Source organism: Ursus arctos, unplaced genomic scaffold, assembly GCF_023065955.2.
Source record: "Ursus arctos isolate Adak ecotype North America unplaced genomic scaffold, UrsArc2.0 scaffold_22, whole genome shotgun sequence".
In the NCBI taxonomy this organism is placed as follows: Eukaryota; Metazoa; Chordata; class Mammalia; order Carnivora; family Ursidae; genus Ursus; species Ursus arctos.
Window position 1 is genome coordinate 12,947,586 of NW_026622897.1, and position 25,069 is coordinate 12,972,654.

At 42.5% G+C, this 25,069-nt stretch overlaps 1 protein-coding gene and 1 long non-coding RNA gene across 4 annotated transcripts in view; one reads left to right on the plus strand and one right to left on the minus strand.

The window, feature by feature from the left end:
• Positions 1–14,976, minus strand: LOC130544575 (uncharacterized). The gene is made up of 3 exons (XR_008960976.1): positions 14,844–14,976; positions 6,488–6,636; positions 1–824 (listed from the first exon to the last, which is right to left on the minus strand). It is a non-coding gene; the product is annotated as an uncharacterized LOC130544575 (long non-coding RNA).
• Positions 14,409–25,069, plus strand: part of PAFAH1B2 (platelet activating factor acetylhydrolase 1b catalytic subunit 2) — a 27,539-nt gene continuing 16,878 nt past the window's right edge. The window contains exons 1-2 of one of the 3 annotated variants that reach the window (XM_026505696.4): positions 14,409–14,565; positions 22,339–22,426. In XM_026505696.4, coding sequence (XP_026361481.1) covers positions 22,346–22,426 — 81 coding nt within the window. In that variant the 5' untranslated portion in view covers positions 14,409–14,565; positions 22,339–22,345. Of the gene's footprint in view, positions 14,566–22,338; positions 22,437–25,069 lie in introns of those variants that run through there. The other 2 variants (XM_057316846.1, XM_044386626.3) reach the window with 2 other exon arrangements.

Genomic DNA, 25,069 nt, shown 5'->3' on the forward strand with positions numbered 1-25,069 from the left:
TGCAGGGTGTGACAAAAGAATCTAACTGTATTATAAATGCCATAACTTCATGGAAGGGGGTGGGCAAAGAAAGGTATTGACTTAAGAAACTTTGGGGACTGTAGACCATAAGACGAAAGACAAAAAGAACTGTATGTATGCTTTGTCCTCTAGTTGGTAAAGTTGTTTACCTTAGAGGTACAGGTTAACAATTCTAAAACTCCCATACAAGTATACTGGGAATAAACAAATAAGTATGTGGATGGCAGATGGTGGGAACCAGGTTTCTCACTGTTGGAGTGAGAGGTAATGGAGAAGAGAGGGGAGCAAACTAGAATGAACCATATGGCACTGGGTTATAGTGGGAGATAGCAGAGTAAATTCATGTTTAGCTCAATATAGATACTGATAGCTACTTGGGGGGATAATGATAACTCCGTGTGTTAGTACAGGTGTGTTTATCTGCTAGCTCTGTTCTTTGAGAGGCCTACAGACAGGGACACTCAGTATCCGCGAGGACGCCCAGCACACTTGATTGTTTTATATACTCTCTTCCCTTTGTGATATTATTTTTCAGGTATCATGAAATTAACATTTTCCCATGAAAAAAAATGTTTTCTTGTTTTGTTCTCTGTCTTCAGTATTAGAGGCTTTTCTCAGATATCCGATAGCGTTGGCTGTCCACTCTGCTCTTGGTAAAGAGTCAGGGACTAAAGAGCTGTTAAAATCTCTGAGCACATCTGTGGGGCTTGTTGACTTTGAGCTTCAAAGGAGGGGCGATCTGCGTTGGTCACTTGCCGGGAACAAGATTCCCCAGAGAAATCTCTTTCAGTTGTCTGCCTTGACTGTAAAGGAAGCCAAGTGGGAAAAAGGGTTAGGAGGTCTGTGCATTTAGCATTCAGTATATGACTAGTCACTCAATCCTCCTGTTTCACTGTGTCTGCCGTCCTCTATAAGATACACTTCACATTTTTAGAATAATTATCAAAAGAAAGAAGAAAGAAGGAAGGAAGGAAGCTAGGAAGGAAGGGAGAGAGGATCAGAGCTGAGATTCAAATCCAGGTCTCCTGACTCTCAATGACATAATCTCTTAACTGTAATTATCTACATCACATATTCAGAAGTTAAACTTTATCAGCTAATCAACACCTTAGATAAAATATTTTAGCAAGCAGCTATCCAACATGACACCTTTCTGAGAATCAGGTCCTTACCTACGTAATATGATAGCCTTTTCATGAAGAAAGAGATCCCGAGCAGGGATCACTGCCAGCAAAGCAGAGTGGGGGGCTGTCAGCAGTTCTCATTCGTTCTAGCTGGGGAGCAGGGAAAGCTTTACAGAGGAAGGGCTATTAGAACTGAGCAAAGCTTTAAGGAGAAGTAGGATTTCCATGGCTAAAGGATGGGCAGAAAAGGACAGTTAAGGTAGGAGACGGCCAGAGCAAAGGCATGGGAAAATGAGCGGTAGGGTCTGCCTGAGGCATGGAGTGGCGGGAGCAGATAGAGTGTGAACTGGGGTGGGAGGGTGAGGGGGGTGGTGCTGGAGAGGCAGTTTGAGACCTAAAAGGGAACAGAGAACAAAAGCCACAATAAGGGAACTGGACTTTAAGAGGAAAAGAGAGCAAGTCACTGCAGTGTAGATGTGGAGCTCAGGAGCCCCGAGAGTTTACAGTCGAGGGAAAGGACAATGACCATGGGCTGAAGACCTGGCACCAGAGCACTTGGGGGCTTAGGGAAGGGAAGAGAGAAAGATGGGAAGGAAGGAGAAAGGTCTTTTCCTGGCCTATAGTCAGCCAGGGAAATTAAAAGATGGGGCCAGAGGCAGGTGTTAGATAACTGTGACAGAGTTTAGTGAACCGTAAGGAGTGTAGCTCGGATGTGGAATCAAGAGACCCTAACGAAAAAAATTAGTGTGGGGGGGGGGTGTAGAGGCTGGGGAGCAGGGTTAGGGAGGTCCATTCTTCAACAATAAAAGCAAAGACAAAAGTCTTTGAGGTTCCCAAAACCACGAATCATAGAGGCAGTCAGAAACTATGGACCAGGCACTGCTGCTATACAAACTAGGAAATTCACCTTTGTCACTTTCTCATCTGTGTTAGTTTCCTTACTTCTTCTCAGCTTTCTTTTAGTGGTTTTGCAATAAAATCTGCAAAGTGGAAAGGTCTTGTGGCTTGTCTCGGGAAGTGACTGGGAAGGGAAGTTGGGTTGACTATGTTCACCTTCAGAATCAGGGAAGAGGAAATAAACCTGGGGAGAGAGTGACCGGTGGTGGGTCGAGTTCTACACGCAAAAGCACATTTTTTAAAAGATTCATGTATTTATTTTAGAGAGAAAGACAGCAAGAGCAGCAGGGAGGGGCAGAGGAAAACAGAATCTCAAGCGGACTCCCTGCTGAGTGCAGAGCCTGACAGGGGGCTCAATCCCACAACCTGAGATCATGGCCTTAAGCAAAATCAAGAGTTGGTCATTTAACAACTGAACCATTCAGGTGCCCTGTAAAAACACATTTTAGAAAGCATTTACTTCAGGTCGATGCAGGGAGGTGCAGACTGCAACAAAACACAACCTCAAATTGCCACCAGCCTGGTCTGAGCCGCCATCATCTCTTACCTGGGCCACTGCAATAACCCCGACTGGTCTCTCTGCTCCCACCCTTGCTCTCCCTGTGCTGTCAACTCAGCCCAGAAGCTTGAGGAATCCTTCTAAAATTAAAGTAGGTTCATACTTCTCCTCAAAACCCTATAATGATTCCCCATTGTCCTCAGGATATCAGTCAAATTCCTGCCCCTGGACTACGAGGACCTCCACCACTTCTCCTTCCTGTTTCCAACCAGGCCTCCCATACTCACTCTACTCTAGCCACCCTGACCTCCTTGCTGCTCCTCAGATATGCAGGCCTGCAGCCTCCTCGGGGGCTTGTCAGCTGCCATTCCTTCTGCCAGAACGTTCTTCCACCAGAGATCTGCACAGATAACCCACTCCTTTCAAGTCTTTTCTCAATGTTGCCTTCTCAAATGATGCTTTCTCTGAGCACATGGAACTCATACGGCCTCCTCCAGCCCACCGCTCCCAGCCCTGCCTACCACTTCACGGCTCTCTTGTATTTCTGAACTACACAGCTCTGAACACACTATGTCCTTGACTTTGTTTCGATTATGATGATGTTTAACATTTATTACCTCTCCTCACTAGAATGTAAGCTTTGAAAGGGCAGGGATCCTTGTAGCCCAAGGCCCTAGAGAGTGACTAACACATGCAAGCGTTCACTAAGCCTTTGTGAAAGGAGGGAGTGGATGAAACGGTGAGGAGGAGTCTTGGCTTTGCGCTCACCTGGAAGATCTCCAGGAGTGACACACAAAGCTCTGACCTTGGTCCCTGAGCTGTTTTATTCTTTTGGGTGAAGAAATACAAAGTATGCTAACTAAGAAGCTATTGGCTGGGATGCCTGGGTGGCTCATCAGTTAAGCATCTGCCTTCAGCTCAGGTCATGATCCCAGCATCCTGGGATCGAGCCCTGCATTGGGCTCCCCACTCAGCAGGGAGTCTGCTTCTCCCTCTGCCTCTCCCCCAGCTCGTGCTCTCTCTGACAAATAAATAAAATCTAAAAAAAAAAAAAAAAAAAAAGAGTTATCGATGACCAGAGTTAGCCAATAATGGGATGTACTGCCTGATAAGAAGTGAGCTCCCTGTCAAGTGGTCACTTAAATCAGACTTGGAGTAAATATCTGTATGTAAGCAGTGCTGTAAATAGATTGCTACACAACTTCTAACCCAAGAGTCTCTCCCGCTCTCAATTTCCCTGATAATGGCTGTGTTACTGCTTCAACTTAAGAACCAACGGAAGCTTCCCATTGCCTGCCTAAGTAACACAGTTTCCTGGTTTCAAGCCTCTGCTGAGGTTAATCCCACTCTTTTTTCCCCAGTACTTTTGAAAAGCTTTTCTCATCCCACACAGAGGCTGTGCCTATTGGGCTTTGGTAGTTTGAAGTATTTAAATAACCCACGTTTGGATTTCAGACAGGACTGGCTCTGCATTCCAGGTCCACCACTTGTGATGTGTGGCTTTTGGCAACTACCCTGACTTCTTTCAGCTTTAGTGTTAATCATCAGTGAAGAAGATGCTGATGAGGACATGTGTTTCGAGGACCAACATCATGCAGAAGTGCCCAGGACTATGTCTGCTCCTCAGTCCTGCTGCCTTCCTTCTGTACGGATCTTTCCCTTCTCTCAGGGCCATACTATGGAGTGCCTGATGGCTTTTGAATTGTTTCACCTGTTTCGTTTCATCTTCCCTGCTACATTGGGGTTTTTTTTGTTTTGTTTTTTTTGTTTTAAGATTTTATTTATTTGTTTGACAGAGAGACAGCCAGCGAGAGAGGGAACACAACCCTGGGGAGTGGGAGAGGAAGCAGGCTCCCAGCAGAGGAACCTGATGTGGGGCTTGATCCCAGAACGCCAGGATCGTGCCCTGAGCCGAAGGCAGACGCTTACCAACTGAGCCACCCAGGTGCCCCTTCCCTGCTACATTGTTAGACAGTCGGGGGCTCTGCAGGCAGGGGCCAAACATTTAAACTCTCTTGCCTGTAGGGCTTGCCTATCAAATAAGAGAGCTGGACCAAATAATCCTTTTAGTGACAAATAACTATCGTTTCAACATGCCGTTTGTATCCCTGAGGCAGCTAACACAGTCTGACTGCGTTTTGGTGTTTAATAACTATTTGTTAACTGAATACCTAAACACTTTTCATTGGTATTTTATAAAGATCAGCTATGGTAATGTATATGAAAGTATTTTTAGGGGCACCTGCCTGGCTCAGTCGGTAGAGCTTGGGACACTTGATCTCAGGGTTGTGGGTTCGAACCCCACGTTGGGAGTGGAAATTACTGAAAAATAAAATCTTTTTAAAAACCCCTATTTTTACCTTTTAAAGATTTTATTTACTTACTTGAGAGAGAGAGCACAAGCCAGAGAGGGGAAGAAGAAGCACAAGAGGGGAGAGGGAGAAGCAGGCTCCTGCTGAGCAGGGAGCTTGATGCAGGCGGGGCTGGATCCCACGACCCTGGGATCCTGATCTGAGCCGAAGGCAGATTCTTAACAGACTGAGCCACCCAGGTGCCCCTAAAAAAACTATTTTTAAAATTTGAAGTTGTCATTACATCTCTCTCTATATATACCCATACATATATATGCATATACAATATATACTACTACAGTATTTATATTGTTGGGCCAGCAATAGCCGTACTGGTATGAGGAGTGGCGGTAATAAGGCCATGCATGATTTGAGGCAATTCTAATTTATTCAGTAATGTAAGGGTGAGACCGGTCTCGTGTGACCTCAGGCCCAACTTACACTCGTCCAGTGCAAGACAGTGTAGCACAGATGTCTTCCATCATGGGGATTATTACTTATTAGTTTTACGACACTCGTGTACAGAAGTCATGCTCTAGCTAGACAATGTGAAGAAAGTAAAGCTGATTTGGGCATGATCCCAATCTGGCCAGGGTGTAGCTAACATGAGGTCGTTGCCAAAATATTTTAGTCTTGAGAGATCTTAAGAAAGGGAGATTTTGCTCCTGCTGCCTCCTCTGCTTCAGGCCTTCAGCTGTAGCACGCGCTCTACTTCTCGCCTTTGTCCTCCCTGCTTCACACCTGGCAAGCCCTATTCATTCTTTAAGATTTAGTTCAGGTGTAGAATGCTCCCCCCGCAAAGCACACACCTTACCATCGCATAACTAAAGGCCTATTTATACTAGTCCTTTTACCCAGAACATCATGTTCAGCCACCGAGAAAATACGAGGGCATCCTGAAAGGCAAACAATACAGTTTGAAGAGACAAAGCAAGCATCAAGCCAGACATTGCGTGGTGAAGTTATCGGACTGGGAATTTAAAACAACTATTCTTGGGGCGCCTGGGTGGCTCAGTCGTTAAGTGTCTGCCTTCGGCTCAGGGCCGGATCCCAGCCCTGATCTCTGCTGGGAGCCTGCTTCTTCCTCTCCCACTCCCCCTGCTTGTGTTCCCTCTCTCGCTGGCTGTCTCTCTCTCTCTGTCAAATAAACAAAATAAAATCTTTAAAAAAAATAAAAACAAAAATAAAACAACTATTCTTTTATTTTTTAATTTTATTTATTTATGTGACAGAGAGACAGCCAGCGAGAGAGGGAACACAGCAGGGGAGTGGGAGAGGAAGAAGCAGGCTCCCAGCAGAGGAGCCCGATGTGGGACTCGATCCCAGAACGCCAGGATAACGCCCTGAGCCAAAGGCAGACGCTTAACAACTGTACTACCCAGGCGCCCCTAAAACAACTCTTCTTAATATGCTAATGACTCAAATGGATAGATCAGTGTGCAAGAACAGAGAGGTAATGTAAGCAGACAGATAGAAATCCTAAGAAAGAATCAAAAAGAAATACAAAAACATTTTAACAAAACTGAAGACTGCTTTTGATGGGCTTATTAGTAGACCGGACACAGCCCAGGAAAGAATCTCTGAGCTTGGGGTACCTGGGTGGCTCAGTTGGTTCAGCGTCTGCCTTTGGCTCAGGTCATGATCTCAGGGTCCTGGGATGGGGTCCTGCATCAGGCTCCTTGCTCAGCGGGGAGCCTGCTTCTCCCTCTTCCTCTGCTGCTCCTCCTGCTTGTGCTCTCTCTCTCTGTGTCAAATAAATAGATAAAATCTTAAAAAAAAAAAAAAAAAGAACTTAGCTCTTCAAGTAAATAAAAATGAAAATAAAAAATAAGAAAGTCTTTATTTTTAAAAAAATTTTTTAAAGATTTTATTTATTTATTTGAGAGAGACAGATAGTGACAGAGATAGCAAGAGAGAGCACAAGAGGGGAGAGGGAGAAGCAGGCTCCTGCTAAGCAGAGAGCTTGACGCTGAGCTCGACGCAGGGCTCGATCCCAGGACCCTGGGATCATGACCTCAGCCGAAGGCAGACGCTTAACCGACTGAGCCACCCAGGCGCCCCCAAAAAATAGTCTTTAAAAAAAAGATTCAGTTCGGGGATCATTTTCTCCTAGAAGCCTTTTCTGATCACCACACCTCCAGGTTGGGCTAAATACTCCCCCTTTTCCTATCTCAGAGTATTCAATGCTCTCCTCTACCATTGCCTATGTTATGAGAATCACTTGTCTTTATGTCTGTATCTATGACTAGACCATGAGTTCCTTGAGGGGAGGTGTTACCCTGCTCCTTTTCTCCCCATGGGTTAGCAGTGTGCCTGGCACATGGCAAGGATTCAGTAAATATCTAGAAGTGAAGAGAAATGTAATGTCAATGAGTTGGACGTTGCCTTTAAGAATATGCAGCTTTTAAAGCATGTGAGAAGGTGCAAGGAACTGTCTGCTAGAATGAAGTTGGATTCTACCAGGTTAACTCCTGAGTTTCAACTTCCCACTGAGTTGCCAGTCTTTTAGTATTCCTGTTGCTGAGTCCTATTGCTGACTTTAATTCTAGCCTCTGCTCCCCTGGGCTTTTATGGTCTCCTTTCTTGAGGAGTGCAAATCGACCTTGACTTTACTCATCCATCAGTTACCAAAACATATTCATTATGTCAGGCACTTCCTGGCACTGGGGTTACCGGGAGAAATGAGACAAGGCTCCCGCCCTAGAATGCATATTGAATTAGGGAAGGAGGCTTGTAAACAAAGGGTTCAAAGAGGGAGATGCACACTACAGTAGAAACATCCATGTTCTCTTGGCTTCAGAAGTCAGGGTTTTATCTTGACAGAGAGCCTGAAAATCGATGATATAAGGATTTGTAATTTTAATAGGGCGGAAATTTGAATGAAAGTCTCTTTAAGGTTGGTGGGCAATGAAAACAGAGCATTTAGTCAGAAAGCAAGGCCCAGATGCCTAGATAGTGTGTGAATTTCAGCCTGGCATTGGGGTTCTTTACTTCTCCTCAAGCATACTGTTACAGTCACAACAGAGATCAAGTGATTGCTTAAAAATTTCAAGAACATTTCTTCAGAAAATTATATGCTATTATGCAGTTCTCAAAAATGGAGTTTTCAAAGACCAAAATTTTCTCATAAATGTCAAGGATATATTATATATACTTAAAGGTAAATTTATCAAATGTGTAAACCTACAAAATATTGCTGAGAGAAATTTAAGAAGATCTAAAATTATGGCACAGTAAACAGTAATCATCAATCAGGGGCACCTGGCTGGCTTAGTTGGTTAAGCATCTGACTCTTGGTTTTGGCTTATGATCTCAGGGTCATGGGATTGAGCCCCACGTTGAGCGTGGACAGAACAGAATATATAGTCTGAAACTGATCCATACTTAACATAGTGAATTGTCTTTTTTTTAAAAAAAGATTTTATTTATTCGACAGAGATAGAGACAGCCAGCAAGAGAGGGAACACAAGTAGGGGGAGTGGGAGAGGAAGAAGCAGGCTCATAGCAGAGGAGCCTGATGTGGGGCTCGATCCCACAACGCTGGGATCACACCCTGAGCCGAAGGCAAACACCTAACCGCTGTGCCACCCAGGCACCCCGTGAATTGTTTTTCAACAAAGGGGCCAAGATAATTCAGTGGAGAAGAGTTTTTCAACAAACTTGGCCTTAACAATCCCACATTCATATGCAAAACAGTTTTGTCCTTCACTTAACATCATACACAAAAATCACCTTTAAAAGGATTACCATCCATCCATGTGGATGCAAATAGTGGGTATTCATTCTTTCTGATGGTTGAGTGATAGTCCATTGTATATATGGACCACATCTTCTTTATCCATTCATCTGTCGAAGGCCATCTCGGCTCCTTCCACAGTTTGGCTATTGTGAACATTGCTGCTATGAACACTGGGGTGCATGTGGCCCTTCTTTTCACTACGTCTGTATCTTTGGGGTAAATACGTGGTAGTGCAATTGCTGTGTTGTAGGGTAGCTCTATTTTTAATGTCTTGAGGAACCTCCGTACTGTTTTCCAGAGTGGCTGCACCAGCTTGCATTCCCACCAACAGTGTAAGAGGGTTCCCCTTTCTCCACATCCTTGCCAACACTTGTTGTTTCCTGTCCTGTTACTTTTTGCCTTTCTAACTGGTGTAAGGTGATATCTCATTGTGGTTTTGATCTGTATTTCCCTGATGGCTAGTGATGTTGAATATTTTTTCATGTGTCTGTTAGCCATTTGTATGTCTTTTTTGGAGAAGTGTCTGTTCATGTCTTCTGCCCATTCATTGACTGGATTATTTGTTTTTTGGGTGTTGAGTTTGAGAAGTTCTTTATAGATCTTGGATACCAGCCCTTTATCTGATATGTCATTTGCAAATATTTTCTCCCATTACATGGGTTGCCTCTTAGTTTTGTTGATTGTTTCCTTTGCTGTGCAAAAGCTTTTTATCTTGATGAAGTCCCAAAAGTTCATTTTTGCTTTTGTTTCCCTTGCCTTTAGAGATGTATCTTGAAAGAGATTGCTGTGACCAATGTCGAAAAAGTTGCTGCCTATGTTCTCCTCCAGGATTTTGATGGATTCCTGTCTCACATTGAGGTCTTTCATCCATTTTGAGTTTATCTTTGTGTATGGTGTAAGAGAATGGTCCAGTTTCGTTCTTCTGCATGTGGCTGTCCAATTTTCGCAGCACGATTTATTAAAGAGACTGTCTCTTTTCCATTGGATATTCTTTTCTGATTTGTTGAAGATTAGTTGACCATGAAGTTGAGGACCCATTTCTGGGGTCTCTATTCTGTTCCATTGACCTATGTATCTGTTTTCGTGCCAATACCATGCTGTAGGGATTATGCTAAGTGAAATAAGTCAAGCAGGGAAAGACAATTATCATATGGGTTTCACTCATATGTGGAACATAAGGAATAAAGCAGAGGACCATAGGGGAAGGGAAGGAAAACTGAATGGGAAGAAATCAGAAAGGGAGACAAACCATGAGAGACTCTGGATTCCGGGAACCAAACTGAGGGTTACAGAAGGGAGTGGGGCAGGGATGGGGTAACCAGGTGATAAAAATGAAAAAAAATTAAAAATTAAATTAAATAAATAAATGGGTTACTATCTGAAATGTAAAAGCTAAAGTTATAAAAACTTCTAGAAGAAAACAGAAGAAACTCATTTTAATAGCAGGCAAAGATTTCTTAAATAGGACACAAAAGCACAAACCATAAATTTAAAAAAAAGATAAATTGTACTTTGTCAAAGTTAAAAACTTTTGTTCTTTGAAAGATACTTCAAGAAAATGAAAACTCAGGGGGCGCCTGGGTGGCTGTCATTAAGTGACTGCCTTCGGCTCAGGTCATGATCGCAGCGTTCTGGGATCAAGCCTTGCAGCGGCTCCCCGCTCAGCAGGAAGCCTGCTTCTCCCTCTCCCACTCCCCCTGCTTGTGTTCCCTCTCTCGCTGCCTCTCTCTCTCTGTCAAATAAATAAATAAAACTTTAAAAAGAAAAGAAAAGAAAATGAAAACTCAGGGTGCTTGGGTGGCTCAGTGGGTTAAGCGTCTGCCTTTAGCTCAGGTCAAGATCTCAGAGTCCTGGGATTGAGCCATGTTGGGCTCCCTGCTCACCAGGGAGGCTGCTTCTCCCTCTCCCTCTGCCCTTCCCCCCGTTTGTGTGTGTGCTTTCTCTCTCTCTCTCAAATAAATAAATAAAACATTAAAGAAAAAAAAAGAAAGAAAATGAAAACTCTACACTTGTCTTGAACACTGAGTTATGTATGGAATGTTGAATCACGATATTGTACATCTGAAATGAATATAACACTGCTTGTTAACTATACTGGAATTAAAATAATAGTAATAAAAAAGAAAACTCAAGCTATGGATTGGAAGAAAAATGTTTGAAATACATATATTTGACAAAGACTTTATAATCAGAATATAAAACAACTTTTACAACTCAGTAATAAGACAACCTAATTTTTTTTAATGAAAGAGCTGAACAAACACTTGACAAAAGAAAATATATAAATGGACAAAGGAATATGAAAGGATGCTTAATATTATTAATAATCAGGGAAATGCAAATTAAAATCACAGAGAGATATCATTACCGACCCACTAGAATGGTTAACATTAAAAAGATTGACAATATTATGTGTCGTCAAGGATCCAGAAACTGGAACTCTCAGGGGGCATAAAATGATAAACCACTTTGAAAAGCAGTTGGGCAGTTTATTATAATGGGAAACATGCACTTGTAATATAACTAGCAATTATGTTCCTAGATGTTTGCCAAAAAAAGGTGAGACACATATCTCCACAAAGACTTCTATATGAACTTTCATCTTCATTTTACTAGCAAAACTAGAAACAAACCAAATGTTTTTAACAGTTGACTGGATAAACAAATCGTAGAATACCCATACGACAAAATACTATTCGGCAATAAAAAGGAATACACACAACACGGATGAATCTCAAAAATTTTAAACAGAAGAAGAAAGGAAGCAAAAGAGTACCTAGCGTATGACTCCATTTCTATGAAATTGTAGAAAAGGCAAAAAACTAAAACGGCAAAAAACAAATCAATATTTGGTCATGTCAAAATGACTCAAGCAACTTGAATAGGGCCCCGTCCCACCTCCTAAACACAGGGCAATATGGTTATCAATAAGCTTAATAATGGCAGTGGAATAAAACATATCAATATGCTTCAATTTCAATTAACGAGTTTGTAGTGATACAAAAACACACACACATTGTTTACAAAAACAAGACTGACAAATTAACAATTGTCAGTGGTGGAAACAAAAATGCTGTTATAATACTGTATATTTTTAAATGTATTTTATTTATGTATTTGTCAGACAGAGAGAGCACAAGCACGGGAGTGGTAGGCAGAGGGAGAAGCAGACTCCCCACTGAGCAGGGAGCCAGGGATCATGGCCTGAGCTGAAGGCAGACAATTAACCAACTGAGCTACCCAGGCGTCCCAATAGTGTGTATTTTTTACTGTATTGCTAACATTTGGCCTGACCCCAGGGATTTTTAAATTAAGAAATATTTATTCAATATATACTTACTGAGGCAAATGAAAATGTGTTTATTTGTGTGGATATAAGTGAACTTGTTTTCTTCAGTCAAAACATTTTTTAATGTTGTTTTAACAATACACAACACTTTGGAACTTTTTATAAACCATCTGATCTTGGGTTCTACCCACAGAAATTCCCTGAATTCACACCACATGTCCATTCTCAGTCCACATAGCTTTCCCTCCTTCTTTTCACGTCTGAAATGCCAGGTCCTCTGAAACCTCCCAGTTTCATTACTGTAAGTAATGAAAAATGCCAAGCAGTCTCCTCAATTCCAGGCCACTTGGGTAGTATTTTGACACTCACCATTCTCAAAGTCCTAGGTTTACATTAGATCCCTTTTACTTTTGCCCATTTGAGGACTCCAGTCAGTCCACAGACATTTTGTCAGGATTTATGTATTTTCTCCCTTTAGGGTGGCATTTAATCAACAGGGAAGCCAGACTAAAGAATCTGGATGGATTCATAAAACCCACCAACGTTAATGGAAAAACAACTTGAAGCGCAAGCTCTCCGGATAGTTTCAGTCAATTCTGTGTCATAGTCAGAAAAGTCGTTTTTACTTATCACCAACTGGGACTGTATGGAAAACACAGACTCTGAATGGGACCCTGGGGGAGAAGAGCTTGTGTGTGGGAAGTGAGGAGGAGTGAGATAGGATGTGCACGCCACCAGAATTATGTTCCTGAATACAACTGGGGGGAGGGTGGAAATTGAGAGCTAGAAAGGACCTTAGCAATCATCTAGTCCATTCTTTTTATCTTACAGACTAAGAAACAAAGGCTTGAAGAAGTCAAATAGCAGTAGCAGACAAGACCCCAGGGCATCCTGAAGCCTAGTTCAGGGTCCTTTCCAATGGACCACCTGCCTATTTTTGAAAATGATCTATTTAGGAAGCTAAAACAGACAAATTCAGGAAACAAGCTCTTTATAGAGTTTGGGGTTCGGTGACAGTGAGATTTTGCCAAAACGCTAAAAACTGCTTGAGCCATAAAGGTATTTAAATATTTGCAGAAGCTAGTTTAACTAGGTCTGGTATTTCCTAGGGGTACACCTCCTTTATTTATGTTTCTTAATTAAAAAGTTGAAAACAAAAAAGTAGGAAGAGAGGCCATGGGTTCCACACAGGCACAAAATTAACCCTTGATCATTCATTCCTCGTTCAGCAATACTTAATCTCTACTGTGAATGAGGCACCGTGCCAGGTGTTGGGAATCCATACAACACAGACCCTGCTCCCTTGGAGTTTACACTATAGTAGTGAAGACAGAATATTAAAGTAGTAATTACATTAAAGTGTGTTGAGTGTTACAATTGGGGAGATGCCAGATTCTGTGGATTTATCCCCGGAGAGTAATTCAAGCTGTTTCTCTTCTGTTATCAACATATTTCTGGGCTGCCTCTTGAGTTCCCCAAACATGAATTCTTTTCAATAGAACACTTAAAACAACAAACATTTACTGAGCACGTACTGGTGTGCCATACAGTGTGTGAACATCTGCAAGAAAATTCCGAGGTAAATTAGCAATGTAAAAATCATCCTATACAAGGACAAAATTATTTTGGATTATACGCCTGGTAAATGTAGTATCACTTTGACGGTAGAGGTGAGCTAAAAATCAATTCGATATATCTTGATTTTTATAGTACTCTTAACAGATTTTGCCAGCAAAATTACCGCCCGCCCCTTTGTCCCCCATCATTTCAGAGCTCTGAATACCTACTACCTAGCATAGGTCTGAATGAAGTCCGTCCATCCTTAAAGGGCCAGCTCAGGGCTATGCTCTACCAAAGGTTTCGCTGCCATAAGCCTGCGTACATCTTTCGCCCTCCCTCTCTACTCTTAAGGTCCCGCATTTATATAGCATTCAGCATATACTCTTTTTAGTGTTGACTTTGTATATGTGTGTCTTCACCTAAACTGGATGGATTTGTTAAGGAAAAGACTGACTCGCCAGCCCCCTACAGTATCACCTTAAGAGGCGGTCCCCCCACATCCCTACATTCATCATAGAAACAGAAATTCCACTCATAATGTAGCAGACTGTCTCATTAACCTTGGGGCCTATTTCCCTCCCAGTTGCAGCAATCTGGTTTATTCCACGAGGTGGAGAAAGAAGCCAGGTTGGCTGGGTGGGAGAGGAATGGCGTCAGTGTGAGGTCACGCCACATTGTCCCGAATGCCATCCCCACTCCGCGACGACATTAACCCAGGATTGAGGGATGCAGGCAGAGGAAAGATGATTTGCACCTCATGCAAGCTACGTGCAAAAAGAGGGCAGGACAGAGAACAATGCGGGGAACCGCGCGGGGCGTGGCAAGGCACCTGAGCGCCAGCAGCGAGCGCCCGCAGATAGGAAAAGCCGAGAGCGAGGAGCCACGCGGAGGCCGCGCAGGATGAGGCGGGACTTCCGGAAGCCATTTGCTTGAGTGGCAGGGGAACCGGAAGTGGGGGCGCTGCTGCTGGTGCTGGGGCCCGAGGAGGGACGCGCCGGAGCAGGGCCGCCGGGACCGAGCGAGCGACAGACGCGCCACCCGCCGACGCCGCAGCCGCTTAGGGCCCGCACGGACCCTCTGCCTGAGTGAGTGCAGCCAGGGTCGCGGGGAACCGGCGGCTTAGAGGTGGGGGTCGGAAGGGCCTGCGATTTGTTATTGTGAGAGGCCCGCGACCTCCCCTCCCCCACTGTCCGGGCCCCTCCCCCCGCGCCACCTTCCCCCTCCCCGCCGCCCCTCGGGGGGCCTCGCGCGCGCGCCTTCTCCGCGGCCCAGCGCTGCCTCACAGCCGCCCGCGCTGTCCCCGGCAACCCCGGACCGCTCGCCGCCCCCCTTAGAGCCTCCCGCCTGCACCCCACCCCCAAACCTGCCGACTCGGCTCCGCCGCTGGCCGCCGTCTCCACCCGCCTTTCCCGGGGGAGGGGTGAGGGGGACTACGGTGGCGGGGCGGCCGCTCCTCCCCGGCCCACCCCCTGAAGCAGGCCTCTCGGCACCCTAGCTCGCTGGGGCCGGCGGTTCGCCGCCGCCAGCCCCGTTTGTAGCAACTCTTCTGTCTCCGGTCTCAGCTGTTGCCTCTTCCCTCCATCCCCGCGCCCGAACCTCTGACCCTCCCTCCGCTTTCCCCCTGTCGGAGAGGCCTTTAACGCGGGCTTAGACCCGTTACTCGGTGGCTTGTTAACCGAGCACTTTTTCCTCCCCCTTTTGTTGAAAAATTTCAACTCTTTAGAAACTTCTCCGTTTCCTCTAATGTATTCAAAAACCCGCAGACTGTCACGGCTCCGAAGGGATTATTTCTTAGAGGGCCGTGTAGTCCAGCCTCTTATTTTAGAGGTGAGGCCCAGCAAGGTTGGCGATGTGTCCAAGGTCAACCAGCTGCTTAGAAAGACCCATGGACAGATTTTCTCAGGTGCTTTTCACCTGGTCCGTCCATGTCCGTTTACCAGATCGAGACCTTCTGGGCTACAGGTTTGCGTTATACCCGTTGCATGGTGACTCACTGTTCTGCTTCCCGTAGCTCAGGCCGGCGTTGCTTTCCATGATTTACGCACAAACCTTAGGAAAAGCAAACACTTCAATCTCTGGCCTCTTTTTCTAGAGCGAATCTGCGCAGAAAGGGAAGATCATCTGCACCCACTCTAGGATCTCATTTTGTACAGTTTTCAGTTGAGGGGAGGGTGATAAAGTGTGGAGAAAGGAGGAGGAGAAAATACAGAGTATTGATTCTCCTGAGCATTTGAATACAGCTTTGCCTCGGATAAGCCTGTGTCTTTAGATTCTCCTGGGCACATTGTTCTGATATAAAGGTTGCCTCCTTGTGGGGGAGCAGGGGAGGAGTAGGAAATCATTGTGCTTTAATTTGTTGGCTTGGGCGGGCATTCGATAATAAATTATGGATGTGCTGGAACCCCAGGACCCACCCGCCAGCCCACTGAGGCAGGGTATTCTGGATGAGGCTTTTCTTCCCTTTCAGAATAACCCTGCTAACTCCCTCTGAAACAAAATGAAGTCTTAGGTCAGAGTGGGCACATTCTAAATCTTTTAATTCTTGGTGCAACTTTTCTCCTCCCTCTGTTTCCTGGTTAAACTAAAGATCCAGCTGAGCTTGAGAATTTATATTTCTTTGTTGTTGAAACTGGTTTCTGATTAAACACGCTACACCAGCTACACCACATGCTGGTGTAAGTATCTGGAAATTCTGGCGTTCACTGTCGCAGTCCAAGTTAAGGTAGAAAGAAGACAGAAAATGCAGGAAAATTGGGAAATGCTGTGCAAGGTGCTTACTCATTTTTCCAAAGAATTTACATTTTGATGGACAATCAGAGATTCCCTAGAATAGAGTCTCTCCTGGTAAATTAACAAAACTTCTGTTCTTCAGACCTTTATCTCCATTCTGCTTGGGTTCTCTAACTGAACCTGGTGTTTGTGATCAGAAGATAGTGACTTATAATAATCCCCCCCAAAGGGATTATTATGAATCAGGAAGGTGAGATGGGAGTCAGAATCCACCTCTCTCTTGGTACTTTTTTTATTATGTTACTGATTACAGCTTCACTATTCCGAATACTGCTGTGTTCGGTATTGCTCTGAGGCAGGAAGCCCAAAATCACTCCGGTTTTGTGTCCTATCACAGGCTGTGCTCGGATACAATCAGGATAGCTCCTGATTCAGTCTTCATTTCTCTTAGAATACAACAGCTTATTTTACTTGACTCCCAAATTATTTGAATCTTCTAAATGCGTAGATCCCTAGATTACACATTTCCAGCCTTGGTCTTAGGAGATCGCATGGGTTCGTGGCAGTTTTTCTTTACCTACTCTTTAAGGATGTGATCAAGCCATAGCCATCAGTAAAACGGAAAGCTACTTTGTATTGTGAAATTTTGGTTTGGCAAAACAATACAAAATCCAAGTGTCTGAAGGCGCAAAGAAACAAATTTTTGCTCACTTTGCCCTTGTTGAGGAGGAAGGATGACCTTGTATTCATAGTTAAACAGGAAAAAAAAAAGACTAGCTAATTGGGAATATTTCGCAATCCTCTCTCAATTCTACCTGTGTGGTAGCCCCAGATAAGTGACATCTTTTCCCTCAGTTTCTCTGTCCCTATTTCTTCATTTTGCCAGTGAAGAAATTTAGTACCAGCATGAAAGTGTTTTGCTCAGAATCTCAGGATGTCATTAAATTTGGTTAGTAGTGATAAGGTATGTAAGTAAATCGAATTAGTAAATGAGAATTTGTCATGTCTTTTCTATATAGAGCCTAACATCCTTTGCTCAAGAATGATAGGCTTTGGAGGTAAAAAACTCTGCATTCCAGTTCCAGCTCCCCTGTCTTGGAGCAGGTTCCTTCAATCTCACTGAGCTTCAGTTTTATTTAAATAACTAAGCTCCTAACACAGTGTCTTGTAAATTGTAAGTTCTTAATAAATCTTAATTGCGATGATTATTTTACAACAGTTGTTTACCTGGTGGAAGAACTCTGGAAATCCATGTTAGTAAATTGAATCCTAGACCTAGAAAGATTTTACAGCTTAAGTAGACCATTGGTCTTGAAAGTAGAGTATGTGCACTCCCTGGGGATTGCAGAAGAAGAACCATTGGAATACAGAAAACAACTCAGAACTTCTTTTTACATGTATTTTTTTATGTAAAAGGAAAAAGTAAACTTTACTAATATTTAATATATAGATTAACAATAATTCATACCTTTAATTTATAAGTAAATATATAACAGGACACATTTCAAAAAGATTCTAGAACATTAAAGATGTTTGGGCACCACAAATCTGGACCAATCTTTACTCATATGCTTAAGTTCACTTTATGCTTTCCTGTTAGGGATTCAGCTTGCCTCTCTTTGCATCTCCCCTGGAGGAATCTATTGTGAGAGGTAGGCCATGTCATTTTGTAGCCTTATTGTTAGAAATTTGCCTAACTGTACATTCTGTCCACTGGCCTCACCCTCCTATTTGGGGACATGCAAAATAAGCTTAATATCTCCTCCTAATAATCTTCAAATAGTTTGACAGTTATTTGTGTCATGTCTTCTCTTTCCTAACCCATTTTTCTACAGACTATAAACATACGTATTTCATTCAACTATTTCTAATATGACAGGTTTTCAGTTTCTTGAACCAGCTTGGCTCCTTTCCTCTAGACACCCTCCAGTTCGTCAAAATTCTTTAAGCTTTTCAAGGTCTGAATATGGTATCCTAAGAAGTAAAATGAAGTTGAAATGCCTGTATTTTGTCTTTTAAGTGGTGAGGGATATATTTGAATACATGTTATTATGAGAGTACCTTGTATTCACAGTTTGTTACCCTTGTTCTTTAAACAATCCCCAGGATCAGTAGTGTCAATTATATAATCATATAGTGAGAGTAGGATACATTATTTTCCACTGTTTGAGTAGTGGTCGCTCCGTTAATTTTGTGTCAGTTAACTTTTACCTCAAAAATACCTAAGTGTGAAGTGTCTCTCCAGGTAGGAAAACAAGTGAGAACAAACTAATGAAATAGTTGGGTTTTTAAAATTGTATTTAAGAGCTGCCTGGGTGGCTCAGTGGGTTGAGCATTGCCACTCTTGATTTCCCCTCAGGTCATGATCTCAGGGTGGTGAGATCAGTCCATGTGTCAGGCTCCTGCTGAGTATGGAGCCTGCTTAAGAGTCTCTTGGGGCGCCTGGGTGGCTCAGTGGGTTGAGTGTCTGACTCTTGATTTTGGCTCAGTTCATGATCTCAGGGTCTTGGGATCTAGCCCGAGTTGGGTTCCCTGCTCAGCAGGGAGTCTGCTTGAGCTTCTCTCTCTCCCCTCTCCCCCCCCACTTTCACTCTCAAATAAATAAATAAATAAAATCTTTAAAAATAAAATTATTTTAAAAATTAAAAAAGATTCTCCTCCTTTCCCTCTGCCCCTCCCCCCTTTTAAAAAGGAACGAAAAAAATATTTTTGAAAACTTAGGAAATAGTCTTTTGAATTAGTGGAAAGTGAAGCTGTTTGTTGCTGTACTTCTTTACATTTTATATGTAATTTTGAAATCCATAAGGTGGGAAAACTTGGTTGCCCCTTGTATGTCTTAAGGCTAATAGAGCTGTTTGATCAGCAGGGAAGAAAGCTATTTTTAAAATTAAAACTAGGGGCGCCTGGGTGGCGCAGTCGTTAAGCATCTGCTTTCGGCTCAGGGCCTGATCCCAGCGTTCTGGGATCGAGCCCCACATCGGGCTCCTCCGCTGGGAGCCTGATTCTTCCTCTCCCACTCCCCCTGCTTGTGTTCCCTCTCTCGCTGGCTGTCTCTGTCAAATAAATAAATAAAATCTTTAAAAAAAATTAAATTAAAACTAATAAGCACCATGGCAGATTTAACCTGAATAGCCAGTCTTCAATCTAGAATTGAACTTAGACCCAAAGAAACTTTTGTATAGAACATATAAAATGTTTTATTATTGTAAAAACAAAAACAAGACGCCTGGGTGGCCCAGTTGGTAAAGCGTCCGATTCTTGGTTTCCGTTCAGGTCACAATCTCAGGGTCATGAGATCGAGCCCCAAGTGGGCTCCAAGCTCAGCGAAGACGCTGCTAAACTTTCTCTCTCCCTTGGAGTGTGCACAATCTCTCTCTCTCTCTCTCGCAAATAAATAAATCTTAAAAAAAAAAAAAAAACCAAATTAAATGTTTCTTTTTTTTTTTTTTAAGATTTTATTTATTTATTTGAGAGAGAGTGAGAGAGAGCATGAGCAGGGAGGAGAGGGAGAAGCATGCTCCCCACCAGGCAGGGAGCCTGATGCAGGGCTTTATTCCAGGACCCCAAGATTATGACCTGAGCTGAAGGCAGACCCTTAACTGACTGAGCCACCCAGGCGGCCCCCAAAATTAAATGTTTCTATATGACTATTTGTTTTAATCCCCTTTAATCATTTTTTCTTTTATGCATCTTTTAATTTTCCTGTACTTTTCTCAGGCATTGAAGCCTCAGCTGGATACCTTGGAGCTGTATGGATTCATCTTGCACTTCTTCCCAGTTCTTCTGTTTTACACTGATGTTTTTAGCTCCAGGGAGTTTATGTTTTTGGTGAAACGGTTAGCTATAAGGCCTCTTTAGGGAGTCAGCATGAACCGTTCTGTGATTAGTGGGCCAGATGTGATGTTACTGGGGTCAAGCAAACCTAATTTCATTCACTTACTGCACAAATTGCCTGAATTACCTGATCCTCGTTTTTTTCGTTTTGCAAGGATTGGAAGTGGTATGTGTAACATGGCGTATATAGTCCTTCATAGATAGCTATTATTTTCTGATAGTTGCAAATTTTAGTAATCTGAAGGAATATATACAGATGGTCCCTGACTTAATAATGGTTCTACTTACAGTATTTTGACTTCACAATGGTGTAAATGCTGTATGCTTTCAGTAGAAAGCGAACTTCCAGTTTCAAAGCCTAATCTTTTCCTGGGCTAGTGACATGCGGTAAGATCCTCTCGTTGCTGGGCGGTGGCAGTGAGTGGAAGCTCCCAGTCAGCCACATGACCATAAGGATCAGCATCTGATACAGGGACAACCATTCTGTACCCATGCAACCATTCTGTTTATCTTGTCCAGTACAATATTCAGTAAGTTACATGAGATATTCAACACTATTGTAAAATAGGTTTTGGTTAGATAATGTTGCCCAACTGTAGGCTAATGTAAGTGTTTGAGCACATTTCAGGTAAGCTAGGTTATGCTATTTGGTAGGTTAGGTATATAAAATGCATTTTTGACTTAGGATTTTTCTTTTCTTTTCTTTTTTTTAGATTTATTTTTATTTTATTTATTTATTTTGTTAAAGATTTTATTCATTGGGGGGTGGGGCACAAAAGAGCACGAGCCAGGAGGATGGGCAGCAGGAGAGGGAGAAGCAGACTCCCAGCCCAGCAGGGAGCCTGATTCGGGGCTCGATCCCAGGACCCCGGGATCACAACCCAAGCCAAAGGCAGACGCTTAACCGACTGAGCCACCCAGGCGCCCCAGATTTATTTATTTATATTTTAGAGAGAGAGCACGCGGGGGGTGGGGGGAGAGAATATCAAGCCGACTCTGCTGAGCCTGGCGCGCACACAGGGCTCACTCAAATCTCAGGACCCTGAGATCATGGCCTGAGCTGAAATCAAGAGTCCAACACTTAACTGATTGAGCCACCCAGGTGCCCTGACGTAGGATATTTTCAACCTATGATGGGTTTATCCGGATGTAATTCTGTTGTAAGTTGAGGAAGATCTGTACAGAGGGTGTGGATGGTGTTTTACATTTCCAGTTAGATACAAGCTTAACCCTGAGCCTAATTTTCTTAGACCTAGTGTCATTTAGAGTGGAACTAATTAGTTTGTGTAGTTATTGTTAAAACAGTGATTTGCTTCTGTAATGTATTTTTCATGAGTGAAGGTATATTTTCATATTTAGAGCTTTGTTACTTTCTGATCCTCAAAAATTACTGCTTTGGCAATCTAGCATGTTTTGTTTACTCAGTAAATACTTATTGAATGAATAGAACTCAGTCCTCTTTCAGAGAAAGCTGCTCTGTATTTGATGATAGCAAGGGAAAGAAAAAGAGAATCGTCCCCTTTAAGCCACAAAACCCCAGATTTTTGTATTTTTTCATCATCCTTTGCATATGTCAAGTGATTTCTTGAGCCTGATGTCTATAGTATGTATTTTCCAGAGTTGATTAAAAACAGTCTGGAGTCTTTGTCTTTCTAGATTAGCATTTCTAGGTTTTCTGAATTTCGCTTATTCCTTCCCCACTATCGGATGCTGTATTTGTGCTCGTCATTAATAACATTTTCTTAGTGGATACCTATCAAAAATAAAATACCTAGTAAACATTTGTCAAAAACCAGCGCCAAAGCCTATGACCAGTTTTGTCACAATCTGTAGTAGTTATTTGTGTGATATTTAGTAACCAGTGGGTTCTAATCATGGCTGTAGCAATTCTCCAGTGTCTAACTGGAGCGGCCTAAAAGGCTCTAATGCAGGTTTCATTGAACTCTGAAGTGTCTAATCCCTTGTGTCATTTGGTACTTACAGTAATATGTAATCATGAAAAATTAATGTAAATGTAAAGTATATACTTGGAGCAGGTTTTTTCAGTGTAATGCACTGTTCCTAAATGATACTCAAACGTGTCTGGAAGTTTAAGGATGCCAGATATTCATGGGACTTGAGCAGTCATGTCCTAGAACTCATGTCTACTGAAAATAAACTCCAGTTGTTTCATTTCTAGGCAAAACCACAATGAGACTTAAATTATTATTTAAAATCTAGCATGTAACATTTAAGTGGTAACAAACAAACGTTCCATAATGAATGACACATGACATAGACATTTCTCCCCTCAGGTATAGAATGAGCCAAGGGGACTCAAACCCAGCAGCTATTCCACATGCAGCAGAAGATATTCAAGGAGATGACAGATGGATGTCTCAGGTAAAAAGAAGTGCGTATGTGTTATTCACCCGAGATGAGTCTCTTCCAGTTTTCCAGGGTCTTCTGGCCAAAGCCACAAAAGCGCATTTTTTATGGTCAATAAAAATCATTACTTTAAATAAAAATCTAATGTTATGCTAATGTCATACCTAATCACCAGTCTGATGTTGGACCAGAGGAATATTTTGAAAGCATAGTCATTGCCCCCTATTCATCTTGAGAGATAACAGTGTCTCCACAGCATTCTTTTTTTTGTGTAAGCTTTCTTTCATTTTGAAGTAATTTCAAAATTACACAAATACTGCAAAAATTTTAGAAAGAACTCCCTGTATCCTTCATCCAGACCTGCCAGTTAACGTTTTCCACATCTGCCTAAATGTTCTGTCTGTGTCTGCTTGTCTTTGTATGTGTACATATCAACATACAGTGTTTCCTGGACCATTTGAGAGGAAGTTGCAGTCATCATGCCCCTTCACCTCTAAATATTTTAGTGTGTTTTCTAAGAATAAGGACGTTTTCTTACACAACTACAGAATAGTTATTAAAATCAGGAAATTTAACGTTGATGTTATGCCATGTTCACATTTCTCCATTTGTCTCAGTGTTTTTATGTCTGTTTTCTTCCCAGTCTGGGATCACACATTGCATTTCATTGTCCTGTCTCTTTATTCTCCTTGACTCTGAAATATTTCTTAGCCTGTGTTTTTCATGACACTGACAGTTTGGAATATAGACCATTTATTTTGCGGAAGGTTCCTCAATTTGGGTTTATCTTTTTCCTACTAAGCAAGATTCAGATTACACATTTTTGGCAGGATATCAGTGAAGTCATGTCCTCAGTGCATCATGGAGAAGATACATGATGTTGGTTTGTCTCATTGGCGATGTTAACTTTGATCGCTTGATTGAGATGTTCTTCTAAACCAGTTCTTATTTATTTATGGTATGGCCTCATGGGTTCTTCTTTTTTTTTTTTTTTTTTTTTTTGAGATTTTATTTATTTGTCAGAGAGCGCGTGCACAAGCAGGGAGCAGCAGGCAGAGGGAGAAGCAGGCTCCCTGATGAGCAAGGAGCCCAATGCGGGACTTGATCCCAGGACCCAAGGATCATGACCCGAGCCGAAGGCAGACACTTAACCGACTGAGCCACCCAGGTGTTCCCATGGGTTCTTACTCTTTCTAGTGGGTTATAACCCACTAATTTTGAAGCTCACGTTGTCCCAGGTTAGCAAGTGGGACTCCTCTCAGCCGGTTCCTGTGTCTTCTTGATGTGTTCCATTGTTTTGTAGCACTGTATCTTTTTTGTATTCTTAGCTGCCTTTTAATAAGCTCTTATCACGTAACCATAACTATGTTTAGCCTTCATCTATTGGTTTCCAACCATATTACCTCTTTGGAATAGCAAGTTCTATATTATTTTAAATACCCAGAGGTTTGCATTTTAGTATTTAGTGATTCTGTTTATACTCTTTTTTTTTTTTTTTAAGGATTTTATTTATTTATTTGACAGAGAGCACAAGCAGGCAGAGCAGCAGGCAGAGGGAGAGGGAGAAGCAGGCTCCCCGCAGAGCAGGGAGCCCGACGTGGGGCTCTGTCCTGGACCAGGACCTGAGTCAAAGGCAGACGCTTAATGACTGTGCCACCCAGGCGCCCCGATTCTGTTCATATTCTTGATAGTTGTATAGTTCTTCTGTTTTTGTCTTTCCAGACTTAAAAATCAGTCTGTCAACTAGTTTATTTTGAGTGGTAGTTAGTACTTTTTTTGACTTTTCTTATATGGATCAGCTGCTTGGTTATTCTTAATCTTCTAGTTTATATCTTTTTTTTTTTTTTAAGGTTTTATTTATTTATTTGACAGAGCACACAAGCAGGGAAGCTGCAGGCAGAGGGAGAGGGAGAGGCAGGGAGCCCGATGCAGGGCTCGATCCCTGAGCTGAAGACAGATGCTTAACTGACTGAACCACCCAGGCTCTCCAGTTCAATTATATTCTAAAAACTATTATGAAATCCACTGACCATCTCTGTATGTTCCACTCACCCTAAAAAAATAAAACATTGCTAATAGAATTGATGTTTTGTGTATACCCCTCAATTGATAATTTTTTTCTCTTTCCTACCTCCCCACCCCCAAACCAGTATCCTAAATTTGGTGGGTTTTTTTTCACGTGCTTATATACTATATATATGAAACTTCTAAACTATATATAATATTTTTGCATGCTTTTAAAAAGCTTTTTGTAAGTAATATGTTTTTTAATGTATTTTTCTGCAGTGTATGATACATGTTAAAAGCATAGCTGTAGTTTTTTCCTTCCTATTTATTTTTTTAAAGATTTTATTCATTTATTTTAGAGAGCGCTTGAGTGGGATGGGGAAAGGCAGAGGGAGAGAGAGAGACCCAAGCAGACTGTGCTGAGCGTAGAGCCCGATGCAGGTCTTGATCCCAGGATCCTGAGATCATGACCTGCACCAAAATCAAGAGTCAGATGCTTAACCGACTGAGCCATCTAGGTGCCTCTTTCTTCTCTTTATTTTTTTAAGATTTTATTTATTTGTTTGACAGAGAGCCAGCACGAGTAGGCAGAGCAGCAGGCAGAGAGAGAGGGAGAAGCAGACTCCCTGCTGAGCAGGGAGCCTGATGCAG